Raw genomic sequence first — 20,832 nt, forward strand, 5'->3', positions numbered from 1 at the left:
AAAGATACATCACAGCTACTAGTATTCATTGGATATTTATAAAGGTAGAATTAAATAAAGGCTTATAATTTTATGTCATAGTTTTCTTAACTTAGAATGTTCTTTTTTCCTTTACATTTCTTCTTCTATTAGGTAGCCACATGACATAGTTAACATGACAGTTAACTATGATTTCATAGTTTGAACAAGTAACAGTATTTAAAAGATGAAACCACCATGTATGGATATAGAATGTGTAGTTGCCAGAACGTTACTCATAATCTTCCTAGACCTGTGTGCTTGTTTATGCTTTGGAAATACTTCCTGTTGCTATTCATCTCCTTCTTATCTGCTGGTGCTACAGAGAGCATGCAAATGCCATCCGTTATTTCCAGGACTTTGAGGAAACCAGCCACGACATACCAGGGAAGCTTTGATTCACCACCTGTTGCTCTCGGGGAATGGTTGGAAACTTAATGAGCATCCACATGCCTTCCACAGCGCTCAGGAAATGAGCAAAGTGCCTAAATACAGACAGCAGACTCATCTATCCATCACCTCCGAGTCCCACTCAGAGGAAAGTGCTAATACCTTAGGCATACATAATAAAAGTCACTAAGAACAGGCATAACTTAATTTTGAGCTACTCTTAAGCTTCCTGCAGAAGTATCCAAAAGTCCTCTTACCATATGGAAGACATTTGGAATTCCTATTTCGTGCATTCATGGTTCATATAGTGTCACGATGTTCAACTGGGAAAATTAAATTATGTATAATGTACCATGCAGTCATTGATCTTCTGGAATAAGATGTGAGCCCAGAAAATTAGTTTCTGAAACAAGCCTTCACATATTTTTAACGGGTAAAATTATTGTAACCAGGTTTTCTGATATCACATAAAAGAGTACAATTCTAAGTTCCTGTTTTTTTAGGTTTTGCTCTCTACACTTATTTTGAAAAATGTAAATATATTACTTACCCCCTTTCTATGGTTACATTGCCCTAGCAGTAAGCAGGATAGAGCAGCGACTTCAGAACAGACCACCAATGTGCAGATCCTTGTCCACCCCTTATCAATAATATAATGTGGAGCAACTTCTGTCATCTCTCTGTACTTCACTTTCTTCCTAAGATGGGACTCATTGACCATAACTCAGAGAGTTGTGAAAATGCACTAATCCATGTAAAATTCTTAAAATATTGCCAAGCATGTAGTAAATGCTATACCAGTTTTGGTTATTGTTATCTCTTTCTGTCAGGGCAGCTCAAAATATTGGAAACACTGGTTATGCACATGTTCTGTGCAGTCTTTCCTAGTGTCATTTTAAGCTAGAGAATATAAAGCCATGTATACGCTGTAGGTTAGTAGATGTAAATTCTGAAAACTCCTTTGCAATGATGGGGGGATGTTACTTTATGAGCAGTAAGGATCACCTGGTTTTTCTCAAAATGTGACTTCACACTATACCCCTTTCCTATTACCCAAATGTATCCCAGGAATAAAGGATGAAGGAGCACAATGCTGTGGACATAGGACATGGCACTGTCGATGTTCTCCTTCCTGGTACTGTTCATAGGAAAAGCAAAAGCAACCCTTGACATGTAATGATGGGAATTCTCCAGGCTCTAGTCGATGTTGCCTAACCCAAGAAATTTTTCATAAATATAGATTTTCAGTGCTTGCTTTTCCTTCTTTCAACATGTACCACTAGGCCGGGCACAGTGGCTCACACCCGTAATCCCAGCACTTTGGGAGGCTGAGGTGGGCAGATCACTTGAGGTCAAGAGTTTGAGACCAGCCTGACCAACATGGTGACACCCCATCTCTACTAAAAATACAAAAATTAGCCAAGCGTGGTGGTGCACACCTGTAGTCCCAGCTACTTGCGAGGCTGAGGCAGGAGAATCACTTGAACCGGGGAGGTGGAGGTTGCAGTGAGCCAGGATCATGCTACTGCACTCCTGCCTGGGTGACAGAGCAAAATTCCATCTCAAAAAGAAAAAAACAAAACAAAACAAAAAAAAACTGTCCACCAGTTTATTTCACCATGTTCAGAAAAAAAACTTAGGGGAAAAATCGTGGAGCAAGGGAGATGTAACACAGGAAAAATTATATGAAATAATTTTGGTGGCAAATACGTTTTCACAGTATTATTGTGCTTCAAAGATTGGTTGGTTGTTTTTTTGTTTTTTTTTTTCTGGCTTCCACATTAGTGAAAATTCGACATTCAGATCAAGAATTTGGGGACGAGGAGGGTATGAGACAGTAACTAACTCTTTATATCCCAGCATGTGAAATCATTCTTGCCACTAAATTATATAAAGACTAGCTTTTACAGGTGGCAGAAGCATTTACTCTGGCATTCTTAGGATTAAGTACAGTCCTCAGTAATCTAATAGAAGCTTATCTTCTAAATCCACCAGAGATGAGGTTCCTTCCTTACAAACATCAAATCACAGTTTAAAAATAGCAGAGAAAAACTTCTGGAAGCAACATAGGATGTGAAATGAATTCCTAAAAGAGGAAAAGAAAATGGAGCACTGGTTAAACGAATAACATTGTGTTATCGTTACTTATAATTATTTCCTGCCTGCACAAAGTTCATCCGAGAAGCTGAATAATTGGAGCATCCAATTAGGAAACTCATATAACCAGAAATCAGGGATTTTTAGCAGCCAGAATGAAACCTCCAATAAATACAAGGAATATGCTTTCATGATGTAATGCTGTTAAGAAAAAAAAAGTCAGACAGGTATGTTTTCTGGATTTTAAATAAACCTGCTATTATAGTTCATTTTCATCAGTGCCACCAAGATGTTTTAATTTATACTAAAATTTGATCCTTAAGGGAAATAAATGTTTTTGGGGCAGACTCTACTTTCTCATTCTTTTTTCCCCTCAATAATTTTACATATCAATCATTACCAAAACCTGGTGGTTCTTATTACAACAATGTTCTTACTGTAATCCTCAAAAGCAGGTATCATGCTGCCTTGAATTCTAATTAGCCTATAAGCAAGAAGAATATTGTATAGCTAATGCATTCAGTGTCAAGACAAGTTAATCAAAATTGTTGGTGATACTTTTAGCACCCAGGCAGATCAGCACATATTTTTCAAGTCCTGTTGTACTATTTATTAGGGCAATGAAAACTGGATGTTCTCAGGGGTAATAAATATCATGGAAAACATTACTTGGTTTAAGCTGGTAGTCTAGAGGTTTTTTCAGACAGGTTAAAAAGTAATTTTTTTACTCCTTTAATTGATAATGACTTATAAAAATAAAACAAATGGTAAAATGAAAAACCAGAGATTTTTCTATGGGCAGCAGCTAATCAGTCAGGACATTCTGGCCACCATTCCATTTAGCAGATGGTAGATCCTGGAAGCTTATAGGGAAACACCTGATGAGTCATTTCTGTATGAGTGAAGCTGTCTCCTCCTTTCTCACATTGACTAAGTAAGTATTTGTTGATTCTTCTCATCATTATGTAAATTTGGCAAAAAAGTGTTACATGAACTGTCCCAATAACCATTTTAGAAGATAAAATAAGGTCACCTGAAATACTTTCTTGCTATGTATTAAATGTGGGTTTGAAGAAAAGTCAGTCAAGATTTTATTTTGGAATTCTAAGACTTACTGAGACCTTTAGTGGTCATTGTTAGATTTCAGAAATGTTATGTTCCTAAGGAGTTTTCCAGCTTTGCCTTGCCTTTCTGTAAAATAGAAGACCAATTTTTGCTTGTGTGTTCGTTGTCCCTTGTGGTTGCTAGAGATGGTAGTTGTTTGTGTGGGTTTTTTTATTTGTTAACCTTTTGTGTTTTGGCCAGAAGACAGTATTTAAGCTGGTATCTCAATAGACTATTTGAATTTTTTAAAAGTAATAGCAAAGGAGTTGAGGAGAAGCAGCTTCAGTCAAAACTCTTACCTTTAAGGAATCTAATACAGAATGAGTAGGACCCATTTTCCTATAGGTAAATCTTGTGCCGTTTACATCAATTCTATGTGTACATATAGCCAATTGATGGATGCAAGAGGAAAGGAGAGGGAGAGGTTTAATACTGATACCCTAATCAACAATGGAACTTTTTGTTTGATGCAAAAACAGGATCCTGTTTCAAATATAGTGCATATCAGGTACTGTGGCTGATAGTCACTGAACTTAATACTATAAGATTGAAGTTATGGAAAACTTGGATTCCATTCAATCTTAAATGGAAAGATCAATGTGAGACGATGAGGACCTCCACAGCTGGTCATATGAAGATACACCTCCGATTTCAGCTGTAGTTATTCTCCACAGGCTTGCTTCTGCATCTTTATGTGCCCTGGCTGTTTAAATCTTTTGTTCAAATTAGCAGCCTGTGCCAGATTTTCAGCTTGCAGCTGCTCCCAGCAGTTTACTGTCAGGCTGTACTGTGCTTTATCCTGAATTAATAGCATTTTTCTTTCCTAACTGAACCCCAGGTTAGTTGCCAAAACCACAGCTATTCTATTATTCATCTTTTCTATCAGGTCAATACAGGGAAATGTGTTGTAGTCTTAGTTTTGAGACCTGGTTTGTTTTTAACTCATTGATGGTGAGCTAATTAATTAATGTTAAGAATAACCAAAGGATAAAACTCATGAAATAATTCAGGAATGAATCAGATGCAATATCCAGGACAAGACCAGAAAATTAGACCAAATTTGTCTTCCTTTTGGAATTTGAAGCTGCACGAGTCCATGCTATAATAACACCAGCAGGGTTGCGATAACCATATTGCAGACAACCCATTCAGTCACTGGTGAGCATGTGGCTTGAGGAACAGAATAGGATGCCAGCTATTAGGTTTTAGCAATTGGAATTTTGGATTGTCTTAAGGTTCTGATAAATAGTGTTACATATATTTTATCCCCAGGTTTTGATTAAATCATAGTTCTGTGCTTATTTTAAGGGTTAGATAATACATTGTTCAGATTTTTCTGTTTGTCCCAAGAGTAGATCTAGCTGGAGATTTCCAGGACACATGAAAACAAAACAAAACAGCAGGAAACAACAAAGAGAACAGATTAAATCTGGATTTAATTTTTATGGTAATGGGGAAAGGGGCAGAACATACTAAAATGCCTGTTTCTCTCCATTGTTTCTCTTCCCTCTTGTCTTCCTTTCTCTCCTTCCCTCCCCCCTGCATTCCTCCACTACTCCTCCTTCTCTTTCTCATCCTTACTGTTCTCTCTCCCTTTAGTCAGGCACTAAATTTGCAAGCAGCGATGGTCTCAGATCTGTCTCTCAGTTGCCTGCACTCATTCGCTTCCACACACTATCCTCAGCACCAGTGTGAGGAATCCCAATTGACTTTGTCATCTTGTGTTCTCACTGATAACAAAAGTAAAAATCTAACATGCTATCTAACCTGGGATAGTGAGTGAATAGATTGATGGAGAATGTGGAATGTCTATGAAATGAGAGAAGAAATAGATATATAATACCTGAGGGAAAAAAGCAGATTTAACTGTGAAATAATTTGTGCTCTACTCAACTAAACTTATGCTATTCACTGGTGTCCTGATATATGAGAAAAGCCAGAAGTTTATGTCCTTGTCTTTACCCCATTTTTTAAAAACATTTTTGTTCTTTTCTTTAAAATGCACTAACAGATCATTGACTTTAAAGATAAATACTTTCAGAAAATGTCCTACTTTATTTTTATTTTTATTTTTATTTTATTGAGATGGAGTCTCACTCTGTCACCAGGCTGGAGTGCAGTGACCTGATCTTGGCTCACTGCAGCCTCCTCCGCCTTCTGGGTTCAAGTGATTCTCCTGCCTCAGCCTCCCAAATACCTGGGACTACAAGCACACTCCACCATGCCCGGCTAATTTTTTTGTATTTTTAGTAGAGACAGGGTTTTACCATATTGCCCAGGATGATCTCGATCTCTTGACCTTGTGATCCACCTGCCTTGGCTTCCCAAAGTGCTGGGATTACAGGTGTGAGCCGCCGCACCCGGCCTACTTTATTGTTTTTACTTCAATGGTATAGCTATTTTACTTGCAGTCTGCCTGTTTAAATCCACATTTCCCTGATAATGGGAGCAGTACATGCCCTTTTTCAAAGGCTCTCTCCTTTATGTTCTCATGTTATTTCTAAAATGGCTCATTTTGAAATTATGATTTGGATTTTCTAATTTAGGTAACTGCCCAGTAAAAAAAGAAAAATGAAAAACTCTCTGGATTTTTTCCTTCATTAAAAGTAATGTAAGAACTTAATTCTATTATACTTCCAGTTTCCTCCCTCACTTTGTCCACTCAGACGAATACCCTAATCAACAATGTGGATAATTTTCAATTTAGTACTCTCCTATTCTCCATTGATTAAGGGAGATTAAATATGTAAAAGAGCTGTGACAATCATTATACACTCCAATATAAACAGTTATTTCTTCTGTTTGTTGCCCTGAAAACCTAGATGAGCTCATTTTTGTGAAGTCTGATTGACTCCAAAGATGATCTCTCAAAAGTCCCTTGTCTTTGAATCGTACTTCAGCTGCTTCCTCCTGCCTTCTTCCCCAACCTGGTCTCTTTCCTCTATCCCAGTTAACAAAAATTGTGACTAATTGGGACTCCAATACAGTAGTCATTTGCTTATTTATAGTGTTTCCATATTTCTATAAACTTGTTGTCACTGCCTTTTGCCTAGACATTTTAGGAGATTCGAGAACCTTTAAACCATATGTCAGTTCTTTTCAAAAAGATGGGATTTTTTTAAAGATTACATTTATTTAGGGAAATTAATGGGTAGGAACATTTTCTTCTTTCCTTCTTTGAATGAAGAAAACTCATTTTTAGTAAATTTGTCACTTCTCTGTCTTACACAGTTCTGATGTGTTTTAAATCTCTTTTGGTTTTGCAATCCCAACTGCTCTGGCAGATGGATATTTTCTCATAAACTAATGATATATTCACCTGAGAATATTTAGGGTTACTTTCTGAAAGAAGTTGAAGTAGTATTGAGTATAACCCTAGGCAGGTTAAAAGGTGACGAGGAGCCACCTTGTATATTACCAGTTAGGTTGCAGAGATGTTGTAATACTACCACTCCTATTACTGCTGCTGCTACGACTAGACAGCTAGTGTGTGTAAGCCCGTAAGATAAGGGAAACAATAATCACAAGCATTTATTGCAAACTGGCTTTGTTCTAGGAGGAGGCTAGGTGTTTTGCTTGCATTTTTGTATGGTAAGTCTTAACTAAGCCACACTTTAACAAAGCCAGAACCCTCTATTATTTGGTACCTCAAGACTTCAGCTTGAAAAGTCAGCCTTTAATAAAACTCTACATTTTTGTTCCAGCAGTTCTTGAACTTTTTGGTCTCAGAATGCCTTTAAATTCTTAAAAATTAGAATTGAAAGAAGTTTTGTTTATGTAGTGTATATCTTTTATTATTTCTGCATTAGAAATTAAAGCTGGCTGGAGGCAGTGGCTCACACCTGTAATCCCAGCGCTTTGGGAGGCAAAGGCAGGAGGATTGCTTGAGGCCAGGAGTTTGAGACCAGCCTGGGCAACATAGCAAGACCTAGTCTCTACAAAAAATTTAAAAAGTAGCCAGGCGTGGTAGTGCACAACTATAGTTCAAGCTACTCAGGAGGCTGAGGTTGAGCCCAGGGGTTCCAGCCTACAGTGAGCCATCATCATACCACTGGACTTCAGCCTTCAGCCTGGGCACAGAGTGAGACTCTGTCTCAAAAATAAAAACAAAAGAAGTTAAAACTGAGAAATTTCCAAAAATCCATTACATATTAATCAAATAGCATGTTTTATGAAATATAACTGCTTTTTAAGACAAGATTTTTAAAAAGAGCAGGAAAAATGGCATTGTGAGATGTGATTATGTGTGTCTGTGTGTATACAAGGTCATTATGGTTTCATTACACACACACACACACACACACACACACACACACACACACACACACATAGAGAGAGAGAGGGAGATATGTATATAGCAAATCTCTTTAATGCCTGACTTAATAGGAGGCAACTGGATTCTCATATCTGCTTCTACATTCAATTTGTTGTTTTGGTTGAAGTATGTGCATAAAAACTGGCCTCATGCAAACATGTAATTGGACAGGGGAAGGTTAGCCTATTCAGAGAATTGTTGTTGTTTTTCTTTGCTATTATCCTAAACCCCACAAGTGGTAGTTTCTTAAAGGTTAGGTGCAATGCGAAATCTAGAACCATATAATAAACTTTTCTTTTTGTTTGTTGTTTACTTGAGACAGTCTCCCTCTGTTGCCTGTGCTGGAGTGCAGTAGTACAATCTTAGCTCACTGTAACTGCTGCCTCCCAGGTTGAAGTGATTCTCCTGCCTCAGCCTCCCAAGTAGCTAGAATTACAGGTGCACACCACCACGCTCGACTAGTTTTTGTCCTTTTAGTAGAGATGGGGTTTTACCATGTTGGCCAGGCTGGTCTGAAACTCCTGACCTCAAGTGATTTGCTTGCCTTGGCCTCCCAAAGTGCTGGGTTTCCAGACATGAGCCACCACGCCTGGCCTATTGAACTTTTCATACTCCGTGTACTCGTGAAGGAATAAAAGTAAAAAGGCAAATAATGTCTTTGTGTTATTGTAAAAATAGTTTGACCTTAAACACTCCCTGAAAAGGTCCAGAAATCTCCAGAGGTCCCCAGAGCACACTTTGAGAACCTCTGGTTAAACTCCGGGAAGGAAGAAATAGCCCAACTAGCTGAAGACCATGAGTCAGCATATCCATGCCTTAATTATTTCAACAATTGTTTCTGAAGCTGAGAGAGAGAAAAGAGACCAATAATTAACTCCTCCCCATCCTGCTAAGATATAGAGAGAATGGAGATAATATTTCTAAAGTGACTCAGACCTCTGGAAGTAAATAGACAAAAACCGTGATCCTAAAATTAAGTATGTGAATGAATTGAAATAAGAAGTGTACCAGAATGTATAAATATAGCAGATACATCCTTACAGTGGCATGATCAGGTATAACTTCTCATACTCAAAGCCTTTAAAATTAGCTAATCAATATAAATTGTGCTAAAATCACTGAGATTGTCAAATGCATTGCTAATTTTGTATCTAGAAACAAACTTCTTCCCGTGAATTTTCTGTTTAAAAGAACTATTGATGCTTTCAGCCAGCACATTAAAAAAAAAAAGAACTTTCTATACACTTACTAAAGGACATAATATATCTTCTACTTAAAAAACACTTTTACCTGGCAGCTGAGATCACAAAGCCTTATCTATTTGCTTGTGAACTATGTACCTGCATGCTTCATCTTTTTATAAACTAAACACTAACCTATATAAGAAACATGTTTTTGCAACATTTATTTGTTCTTCTCTTTTATTAGTGTGCTTTAATGGTGCATCTATGTGTTTTGCTAAAGAGTGAGATGATGTTATTTTCACTTGAATATATGCAAGAGTTCTTGTCTCCCTGTAAACTTTCAACTTATTAACTTGCATTACATTTCCCTGACAGTAAGTTGTTACCAATGATACGTGTTGACTTTAACACAGCATTCCTCTTGGGATGGAGAGGAAATATTTATTTGTATATATCATTTTGTTAGGGGAAATATTTTACATGTAAACAAATGTATTCCTTACAAGGTTTTTGTTTAAGTTAAACTCTTTTACTAGAGGTAGAATAATCGCCATTGATTTCTCTGAATATAGTTCAGATTTTCATTTTAGACCATTAAGAGATCCACCTAAAATTATGTTTTCAGATTCTTCTTTCTAATAGGTGTAAGAGTATGGGACAGGTAGATTAGGGAGTTACAGAAAATGTGCAAGCAGTAAACCTAAAGCATTAGTTCCCCACTGCTGCCTTTTTTTTCTTAGATCAGTCTCATGAGCACCAGAGCTAGAGATAAAAATATATGAGTTACATATCAAAATATGTCTGATGGTGGTGATATCCTTTTGTTCCCTGTCCAATACCCAAGGTTTTTTATAGTATATTTTAAAAATTGACTTGTGTGAAAAATATTTGATGACATTTTAGTATAAATTTTTGTTTTGTTTCTTTGGTCATGCTCTGTCAACCATGTTGGAGTGCAGTGGCATGATCTCGGCTCATTGCAGCCTTAACCTCCCAGGCTCAAACAATCCTCCTGCCTTAGTCTCCTAAGTAGCTGAGACTACAGGCTCGCACCATCACACCTGGCAAATTTTTTATATTTTTCGTAGAGCTGGAGTCTCCCTATGTTGCCGAGGCTGGTCTCAACCTCTTGGACTCAAGTGATCCTCCCACCTCAGCCACCCAAAGTACTGGGATTATAGGTGTAAACCACTGTGCCCAGTCCAACATTTTATCATGTCTTATAAAACATTTTCTCTATACATTCCTGCTCAGTTCCAAGTATGAAACAAAGGTTGAAATACTGCTGCCTTAGAAAGAAATCAAATATATTTTAAAAATATTAACAACTGCTTCAGAAATAATCCAAGAGGGGAAAAAACAGGAACTGAGAACAAGGTCATTATGGTTTTTGCATTAAAATTTTCTTATAGATTTTGGGTAGTCAAACTCTTATATTTGACCTCAAATAGTTTAAAAAGAAAATAAAATTTTATGGATAGTCAAGATAATGTGAACACTGATCTCAAGTATTTTCCAACACCAAATATGTGGTGTATTTTCCAACACTAATTCTCTACCCCTCTGGTTCTCTGACACCAATTGGGTGTCCTACAATTCAATCCTATTCTGGCACTAACTCCCCTGGTTGGTATCAGACTCCACAGATTTAAGGGCTCAGTCTTTTTTTTTTTTTTTTTAGAGACAGGGTTTCATCATGTTGGTCAGGCAGGTCTCGAACTCCCAGTCTCAGATGATCCACCCGCCTCAGCCTCCCAAAGCGTTGGGATTACAGGCGTGAGCCACTGCACCCGGCAGGGCTCAGTCTTATAAGAGTGACCTTGTTTTGGTCACTAGCCACAGATGTTGAGCCCCAGGTTACCTGTACTTCTAACTCAGCTATAGATTCAGTGGTTTGCATACCCTCTCTGACTCAGGACTGATATTTGCTACAGCAACTCACAGAAATCAGGAAGATGCTATATACTATTACAGTTAATAAAAATGAACAGCCAGATGAAGAAGTACATAGGGCGAGGTCCATAAGAGAACAGAGCACAAGATTCCCTGTCTCCGTGGAGTTGATACATTCCACCCTCCCAGCGCATGGATGTGCTCAATGACTCAGAAGCTTTCCAGTCCCTGTTGTTTAGGGGATTTGATGGAAGTTGCATTATGTAGGCATAATTGATTAAATCATTGGCCATTGGTGGCTGAACTCATCTACAGACCCTGTCCCCTCCCCAGAGGCTGGGAGATAGGGCAGAAAGTTCCCACACTTTTATACCGTTGCGCCCTCTGGCAACCAGTTCCTTTCCTGAAGCTGTCTAGGGCACCCATAAGAGTAACCTCAGTGATATAGACTCAGGTATGGTCGAAAGGAACTGGTTTGAATAACAAAAGATGCTCCTTCTCATTCCTATCACTCAGAAAATTCCATTTTAGGAGGTTGGTGCCAGGAATTGGGGACCAAGACCAAATATATTTTTAGTTTACTACTGAGTTTCCTCTAAGTAGTAGAGACAAGGTTTTGGAGGTATGACCAGGAGAGAGAGTTTTCTTTTCATGCTGAACATTCCCAAATCTCTTCCCTAACAACATTCATTGCATCAGTTATCTATTGCTGCCTACCATAATACCCTTAAAACTTAGTGGCATGAAACAACAAACGTCAGCCAGATGTGGTGGCTCATGCCTGTAATCCCAGCACTTTGGGAGGCCGAGGTTGTTGATCACCTGAAGTCAGAAGTTCAAGAGCAGCCTGGCCAACATGGTGAAACCCCATCTCTACTAAAAATACAAAAATTAGCCAAGCATGGTGTTGGGCACCTGTAATCCCAGCTACTCAGGAGGCTGAGGCAGAATGGCTTGAAGCCAGGAGTTGGAGGTTGTGGTGAGCCGAGATTGCACCACTGCACTCCAGCCTGAGCAATAGAGCGAGACTCTGTCTCAACGACAAAAAACAAAACAAAACGACAACAACCAAAAAAACGAAACATTGATTATCTTATTGTTTCTGAGGGACAGGAATTCAAGCACAGCATAACTAGGTGCTTCGGGCTCAGTCTCCCATGAGATGGCTAAAGCCGTCAGCCAGGCCTGTGGTCTCATCTGAGGACTCCATAAGGGTGAGGTACTTGCTCCCAAGCTCACACGTGTGCTTGCTGGCAGACCTCAGTCCTCACAACATGTGATCCAAGTTAGAACAAGAAAGGGCCCCCAACATGGAAGCCACAGGCTTTTCACAACTTAGGTTCAGAAGTGATACCCCATCACTTCTGCCATCTGTTTATTAGGTGTGAGTCAGCAAATCCAGTCTACACTCGCGGGGAGAGGATTACACAAGGGCATGAGCGACAGGGGTGAGATTATCAAGGCCCATTTTAGAGGCTACCTGCCACAGTCACCCAAACATAATGCAGCTTGTTTTGGTAAGTGGTAAGAAACACTGGACAACAGATTAGAAAGGAAATTGGAAGGACATTTATCTGATTACTTAGTCACATTTACTTTTTAAAGCTGCTCCAAAGTTTTGCTCAAAGTGTCTTCACTGATCAAAACCAGTTTTGATTAATTTTATAGTCAGTAGCTAGATCTCAGCAAGAAAGCTATATACAATCAAGGAAGTGAAATCTCAGTAGAAGAAAATGAGTTTAGCTTTATTTATTTATTATCAAATGATTAACAATCTCATATGCCCATGTTTTTAAAGGGAGAACCAGGTTTCATTGGTCCTCAAGGAGAACCAGGCTTACCAGGTTTACCGGGAACAAAAGTAAGTGGCTGGCCTGCCTTCCTCCCTCCCTCCCTCCTTCCTTTTTTCCTTCCTGCCCTCCCTCCCCACTTCTTTCCCTCCCCCCTTCCTTCTCTCCCTTCTTTCCTTCCTCCCCCCTTCCTTTCTCTTTCCTCTCTCTTTCTTTCTTCTTTCTTTCTTTCTTTCTTCTCTTTCTCTCTTCTTTTCCTCTCTCTCTCTCCCCCTCCCTTCCTTCCTTCATTCCTTCCTTTGTTCTTTCTCTTATCTCTCTTTCTCTTTTCTTCTTTCCTTCCCTCCCTTCCTTCCTTCCTTCTTCTTTCTTTCTGAATTTTTTGTCATATATATTTAGTCCACTATATTGAAAGAAATGTGGGGTAACTCCATAATTTAGGTGACCAGATATTTTTGCCTAATCGAGAATGAAAGCAGCTTAACCCACTCATTACTAACACTTCTAATGGAACCACTATGTTCAATATTGAGTAGTGAAAAGTTACTTCTAAAAAGCCTTAGACAAGACAACAGGATGGTAGAATATATTAGTTGTTCCACTTGTCCCCCAGATTGCTCCTAAACTAATAGGATACTGTTAACCTCCTGGCTATATGGAAAGGTAGAGGAATTTTGAGGAGTGGAGATAGAACTTATTAACTCCTGCTCCTCGTCACCAATTTCAGGATATACTTGTAAATCAAAGGTTATGCTTCCCATTACTTCCTAGATTTCAAAGGCAAGAACTGATGTCATATAGATTCCTAAGTGCCTCATCCCAAAAGGATCTACCCTGAATAACGTCTGTGAAAATACTCTATAATGAAAACCATCTCATTATCTTCTACTTGGCAACCCTAGAGAGGGCTCTAAAAGCAAACTCTATATGCTGCCATATAAAAAAAAAATGCTGCTATGAATATAGTCAGACCCAGAGTTCTCTTTTCATCTACCATGAAAGACATAAAAAGTGCAGCTCTGATGGTGGAACTTTATTCATGACAGACTCATGAATCAAAGAAGGGGCAAAATTACATCAAACTACATTCTTTTATTTTTAAACCATAGCGGTCTTTGCCTCAATGTGTATTGCATTCAACAGAAATAATCCAGGGATGATTTCCAAGAGTTGCAGAAGTATGTTCATGGTCTGTTCTGACAGAAGCATCCTCATTTCTGCTGGTCAAGTGAAAATAACTCTTAAACCTAGTAAATGGAAACTGTGTATGTCCTGTGAGGGGGGGACTGAAACGCCATCGGATTATGCAAAATTGTTTTTCTTAAGAAATTTCTTCACATAGTGAGCCTTCAGGCTTATTAACAAAATATGAGGAATGCCTATTTTAGCCTGCACAGATTCACACAAGAAATGTCTTTCTGGAATAAAAAGAGTGAGAGCAAGAAAATAATGAGCATTCCCTATTAATATGAGAGCTGTTGTATTTATTCAGGTTTGTAGCCTCAGAGCCAGAGGAGGCAAAAAGGCAGCCTCGCAGTTGGGCATGATACACAAAGAAAGGGAGACCTGGTCAGGGAAGGAGAGAGCCAGGAGTGAACTGGATCGAAAACGTGGCATTTTGTTTGCTGTACAAGAGAAAATAGAAAAAACACAAGCAAGAGAGAATAGAGTTCATTCCTAAATATCTTTTCTTTAGTTACCTGATTTTAAACTATTCTGCAGTTTCAGAAAAAGATCCAGATGTAGAGCCATAAAATCAACATTAATTACTGTTATGAAGAACCTAGCATGATTTTATAGACCAGAGACTCTTATAACAGATACTACCCTGAACCCCAAATAAAAGTAAAGAGTATACTGTACCTATTTTGTATTTCCACAGAAGGGATATGGATAGGAAATTCATTTTACTAACATTATTTTGAGGTTGTCAGCTGAATTACCTATCTTAACTCAGGCGTTAAAACAGCAGCATGCACGTGCACACATATACACACACCAATATTATTTGAACATCTAATTTGTGTTGAATCTACATATGTTAAGTATAAATGTCACGGTTGGTTCAGTATCATAATGGGAAAGTCATGATTATTTTAAAAGTCTCTTTCAGTTCAACACCACTCTTCCACTAGTGTAGGCAGTCTGGATTTGTACCACTAAATTCAGATTTATAAAGTAACAACTCATGGGACTATGTTTCTTATTCCCAACACAGTGAAGAGAAACTCATAATGAATAAAGATATGTAATGGCATTAAAAAATGCTGCATCTTTTCTACCTACATTAGTACCTGAGGGGGACCTGTATCAGTCTAAGGAAATGGGGATGCTGGGCATGGTGATTCATGCCTGTCCAGCCCTTTGGGAGGCTGAGGCAGGCGGATTGCTTGAGCCCAGAAGTTTGAGACCAGCCCTGGCAACATGGCAATACTCCATCTCTACTAAAAATACAAACATTAGCTGGACATGGTGGCACATGTCTGTAGTCCCAGCTACTTAGGAGGCTGAGGTGGAAGGATCACCTGAGCTTGGGAGGCAAAGGTTGCAGTGAACAGAGCTCACACCACTGCACTCCAGTCTGAGTGACAGAGTAAGACCCTATCTCGCCAGATATAATATGCACCAAAAGTAAAATAAATTAAAAAAATAAAGACCCTACCTCACAATAAAAAAAAAGAAGAAGAAGAAGAAAGAAGAAAAGAAATGAGGCTATAGTCAGATATTTTAGAATACTTTCACTAATACTGTTTATTCATTAATTTGCCAATGTTTTTACCAAATATTTTTCTGTATATGAGCATGGGAAGTAAATGCAACAGCAACAGTGTCTATTTTCCTGAAGCTTTCATTCCAGTGTGAATGAGGAAGAGATGGAAGGAGGGAAAGAAGTAAACAAATAAATAATTTAATTTCAGAGGATGACAGGGAACTAATTAGGGACATTGTAACAAAAAGTGATTCTAGCTGAGTGTGGTGTGCACACCTGTCCCCCTTCCTACTCAGGAGGCTGAGGCTGGAAGACTACTTGAGCCCAGGAGTTTGAGGCTACAGTGTGCTATGATACTGCCTGTGAATAGCCACTGTACTCCATCCTGGGCAACATGGCAAGATCCCCTCTCTAAAAATATATAAATGTTAAAAGTAAAGACGTATAGACGTCGCTCCTGTGCAAACTACAGATAAATGATTTTTAAGGGTTTTTATTTTTCATAGTGGACTGCTTTATAATTATTCTGTAATTCTTAAATTATTAAAAGAAATGCCAAATAATTTACAGTTTTTTAATAACTTTCATATACCAACAGAAGCTTCTTAGTCTCACTCAACAGGGTGATAGGGTGGGAGATGAAAAAAAGCAGAAAGCCCTTCTGTTTCTGGCCCATTGTGTCTGTCTTCTGTATCTAGAGAGGTCCCTTGTCTTTCTCCCAGCCTCTCTATTTTTACAACCTCTTAAGTTGCTGTTGAGAAACCTACCGAGTCTTAACTCTTGCCTCCTGCCTTTCTTAGCCCTTGGCTAACCTATCCCACCTCCCCTACAAAACCACAAAGCCTTCCTCAAGTGGGCATGATACAGATAAGGATCTTGAAATGTAAAGCCCTACATGACTCACCACAGATCCAATTCTATTTTCTTATCCTTTCCAAAATGAAGTGGTTCCTTCAGTGAGGAGAGCACCTCTTTCATCCATAAATATGCCATCAACAGTCTGAATTCTAAATGTTTGACTATTGAAATTCTACCCCTTATGCAAGAAGCCAGACACTCTTTACTCTGTGTTTAGGGAGTATAAAAAGGTACCATCTTCCTGGAGGGCAATTTAGCAAGTTTTAAAAAATATTCATACTTTTTGACCTAGCAATTTTCCAACTAGGAATTTATCCTGAGAGAATGATCAAAGATGTGCAAAAGATTTACATTTAAAAACATTTATGCAAAAGTTGAAGATCAAGTACAATCAGTTTTACCCACTTTAAAAGCTTTGTGACTTTGAGCAATTTACTTAACCTCTGCAAACTTTGGCTTCCTCATCTGTAGAATATGGATAAGAAGACTTTTCTCATTTGTCCTGAGGATTAAATAGGATAATGCATATAACATGTTTTGTGCCATTCCTGCACTCATCCATGCTACAGTCATCAACAGCAATAATTATGAAATAAACCCTACTCATCCTTCAGGACACGACTCAAGTCTCACCTCCAGGGATCCAACCCACAACAATAGAAACCAGTGGGGATTCCCCTTTTGTCACGTATGGCTTTACATTACTCCTTAATCCTTAACCGTTTTGGTTTTGGGGTTCCTGTCTGCCTAAGTAGATCACTAGCTCCTTGAGGACAGTAGTCGTATTTATACTTCACGGAGAGATGACCATATTAAAAAACTGTAAAACCTGTGTGGCTAGCACCATTCTGAACACTTTTACATTCTAAGTTATGAGATGAGTACTATCTATAACTTTAGCCATTTTACAGAGGAAACTGAGGTGTATAGAACCTAACTAACTTACCTTAGAACACAGAATTGGTCAATGGCAGAGCCAGGAGTAAACCTAAGATGCTGGATTACAGAGCCAGGAACTTAACCCCTTTGCCGTGCTTCTTGCCAGTAGTGCTTAAAAAGTGACTGCAGAATGAAAATGGATATCCCTTCCTATCTTGAGGTATAATAATGGTCCTTATCAATTCCCTTTAAAGGTCTTTCTATTTGCCAACATAGCTATTTGACAGGCATTTACCCAACCATTTCCTTATCCATAAAATGGGGATGATAATACAAACATTGAATAATTGCATATTAGTCAAGGTTCTCCAGAGAGACAGAACCAATAGGATATTTATATAAGGAAATAGCTAGATGAGAGGGAATTTATTAGGGGAATTGGCTTACGCAATTATGGAGGCTGAGAAGTCCCACAACCGGCTATCTGCAAGCTGGGGGAGACCCTGAGTTGACGGTAGTACGGCTCAGTCCAAGTCTGAAGACCTCATGTCCAGGGAGGCAGATAGTGTAACTTTCAGTCTGAGGCTGAAGGCGTGAAAGCCTGGGGGCCACTGGTGCAAGTCCCAAAATCCAAAGGCCAGAGAACCTGGTGTTCTGATGTCCAAGGACAGGAGAGGAAGGGTCTCAGCCCCAAAGAGTTTGCCTTTCCTGTTCTATCTGGGCCCCTGGCAGATTTGATGGCACCCCCTCACATCGAAAGTAGATCTTCCTCACCCAGTCAACAGACTCAACTGCCAGTGTTCTCCACTAACACTTTCACAGACACACCCAGAAGCAATGATTTATTATCTTTCTACATGTCCCTTAATCCAGTCAACTTGACACCTAAAATTAGCCCCATCATGAATTGTTTTTATTATAAAATGAGATGATAATTCATGTAAGAGGTTAATACAGTGCTTGGTACAGGGTAAATCAGTGAAAACATTCTGTTTTCTTGTTTCACTCAACTCACTTGTTAATCTACAGGGACCAGCCTATGTGGGGGGAATGGCCATTGATGTGTTTTGTAATTTGTGACAGGGTGAACGGGGAGAAGCAGGGCCTCCTGGAAGAGGTGAGCGAGGGGAACCTGGAGTCCCCGGACCAAAGGTCAGTTATTCTTACACTGGAAAATAACCATTCTCTGGTTTGATTTGATTTAGAACACAAAAAACTAAAACAACAAGGCACATTGGCTCACACCTGTAATCCCAGCACTTTGGGAAGCCAAGGCAGGTGGATCACCTGAGATCAGGAGTTTGAGACCAGCCTGACCAACATGGAGAAACCACATTTCTACTAAAAACGCAAAATTAGCCGGGCATGGTGGCACATGCCTGTAATCCTAGCTACTTGGGAGGCTAAGGCAGGAGAATTGCTTGAACCTGGGAGGCAGAGGTTGCAGTGAGCCAAGATCATGCCATTGTACTTCAGCCTGGGCAACAAGAGTGAAACTCTGTCTCAAAAAAAAAAAAAAGAGACTGGCACATTAGAGTAACAACATGGAAGCCAGTATGGTTGGAAAATTGAGTGAGGGCCAGAGGTTAGTAATGAAGTCACAGGGATAAACAGGCTTGACCATCCACTTCCCTGTAAGCCATGGTAGTCTTGGGATTGTCTTCCAAGCAAAGGGAAACCATAGAGAGCAAGTTGAACCTGAGTCCAATCCTAGCTTAGCCACTTTGTAGCTATGTGACCTAAGCAAATTACTAGCTCCTCTTAGATGCTAAAATCCGAATTTATAGAAGGGTACTTAATAAATAATGGCCATTTACATTCATCAGTAATTATGAGTATTGTTAATGCCATGATATATAAAGTTAATAAAAAATTTTATATTCAAATATAAACAGCTCAATCACAAATAGTTTGTTGAAATGCACACCAATTGATTCTTTTCAAAAGAGATTTTACAATTCATCTTACTCTGTTTACTCTGTTCAGTGAGCAAATTGATAGCCTATCCAAATGTAGAAGTGCTGTTATATTAACACATTATCACTCAATGTGTATTAAAACTTAGGAAAAAATCTCTGTCGATAAGTGCTGTATTAGTTTCTATGGTGACTTGATGGAGTGTAACACCTTGAAAATATTAGAGCTAAGGATTTATTTGACTGCTCAACATTATTCATTTAAACTTCCTGAAAACTAACGTGGTCACACTTTATTTTAATAGCCCATCCTGGAGACACAGGAAAAGATTTACTCTCTGGTGAAAAGGAAATTGATGCAGGCAAACACTGTTGAGACTATTGAGAATTATTCACAGAGCTCTTCTCATCCACTGATGGGAGGGCAGCCTTCAGAATAATCATGGAATGAACCGATGAGATAGCGATGATATTTATGTTTAGTATTATAATAAACGACATTCTGTAGAGACATATATTGAGGCAGTTAAAATAAAGTGTTTCCATTTTTCTTCGTTATTCTGAGTCACTGCTAATTTCTTTTTTTCTGTTCTTATCTCCTCTATCATTTTATCTTTTTCACCCTCTTATTCTCCTGTAATAGGGGAAACAAGGTGAATCAGGAACTAGAGGCCCAAAGGGGTCAAAGGTCAGTAACCAGATAACCATTTAAATATAACATGAGGCCTTCAACATCCATGCTTTTTGCATTTGCCACAGAGGCGTGTTTTTCATGTTTTTAATTAAACTCTTTCATACAGTGGGATTGCAATAATTATTGCAAAAGGGATTGCAGTATCTCTATGATGATATTTCAAAACAATGGGTTTCTTTCATCTGGCTTGTTTTTGCATAGTCTTCTGCTTCAGAAGATTCTTTAAGAGAAGTTGCATTTCCTATTTCATAGAAATAGCTTCTTAGAAAAAAAATAAGAACTTTCCTTAAATTATGTATTATATAATCTTATTTTTTATTTCCCAGCTATCTTTGTGATAAATGCTCAGATTATACTCTGCTTTTTAGTTAACTCCCTTTGTTGCATTAAAATTTTACTGCCAATTGAAATTCTCTTCTATATCATACTCCTTATTCTATCTGCAATAACATATATACTGTCAGCAGAATCATGTTATTTAAAATGCCATTAGCTACTATTATGGAAAAAATGTGTGCAAGATGAAGAATACAGAGAGCAAAGATTATTAATACTTCATTCATGGCAAATTTATTATGATCAATGTTATTAGCATAACGCAGATGGGAAAAATTATAATCCATTTTCCTGCTTATCTTCATTCATCCTTACCTGGTTTATAGGAATCTGTAGAAAGATGTATAAAAATGCTTTGAAGTTTATACAGAAAAAGGACCCATAAACTTAAGGTGGTTTTAAAGAACCTTTAAATCTATACAGGTTCAAATCTCTTCTCCAAAGTTTCAGTTTACATTTCTAAGAATTTTGTGGGCTTAGACTATTCCTGCCGTCTCTACAGTTGAGGTAATGCCACCATCAATGAAACTTCAGATAAATTTCATATTGCACTGGAAAAAAGAGAGAGAGCTGGGTTTGCCCTGCCCTTGACCTTCAGCCCTGCCAACCTGTTCCAGCTGGCTGCTGTCCACTTCAGCACAGTCTGAG

The 20,832-nt window shown here is 38.5% G+C and overlaps 1 protein-coding gene across 14 annotated transcripts in view; it reads left to right on the forward strand.

The window, feature by feature from the left end:
• The window catches only part of COL25A1 (collagen type XXV alpha 1 chain), a 527,190-nt gene that overhangs the window by 441,744 nt on the left and 64,614 nt on the right, over positions 1-20,832 (forward strand). For 12 of the 14 annotated variants that reach the window (XM_032254797.1, XM_032254795.1, XM_032254796.1 and 9 more), the window contains 3 exons: positions 12,800-12,862; positions 18,322-18,390; positions 19,798-19,842. In XM_032254797.1, the coding sequence (XP_032110688.1) occupies positions 12,800-12,862; positions 18,322-18,390; positions 19,798-19,842 (177 nt within the window). The remainder of the gene's footprint in view (positions 1-12,799; positions 12,863-18,321; positions 18,391-19,797; positions 19,843-20,832) is intronic. The other 2 variants (XM_032254802.1, XM_032254809.1) reach the window with 1 other exon arrangement.

The sequence above is a fragment of the Sapajus apella genome, unplaced genomic scaffold (assembly GCF_009761245.1).
Source record: "Sapajus apella isolate SASKATOON/1434 unplaced genomic scaffold, GSC_monkey_1.0 scaffold87, whole genome shotgun sequence".
Classification (NCBI taxonomy): domain Eukaryota; kingdom Metazoa; phylum Chordata; class Mammalia; order Primates; family Cebidae; genus Sapajus; species Sapajus apella.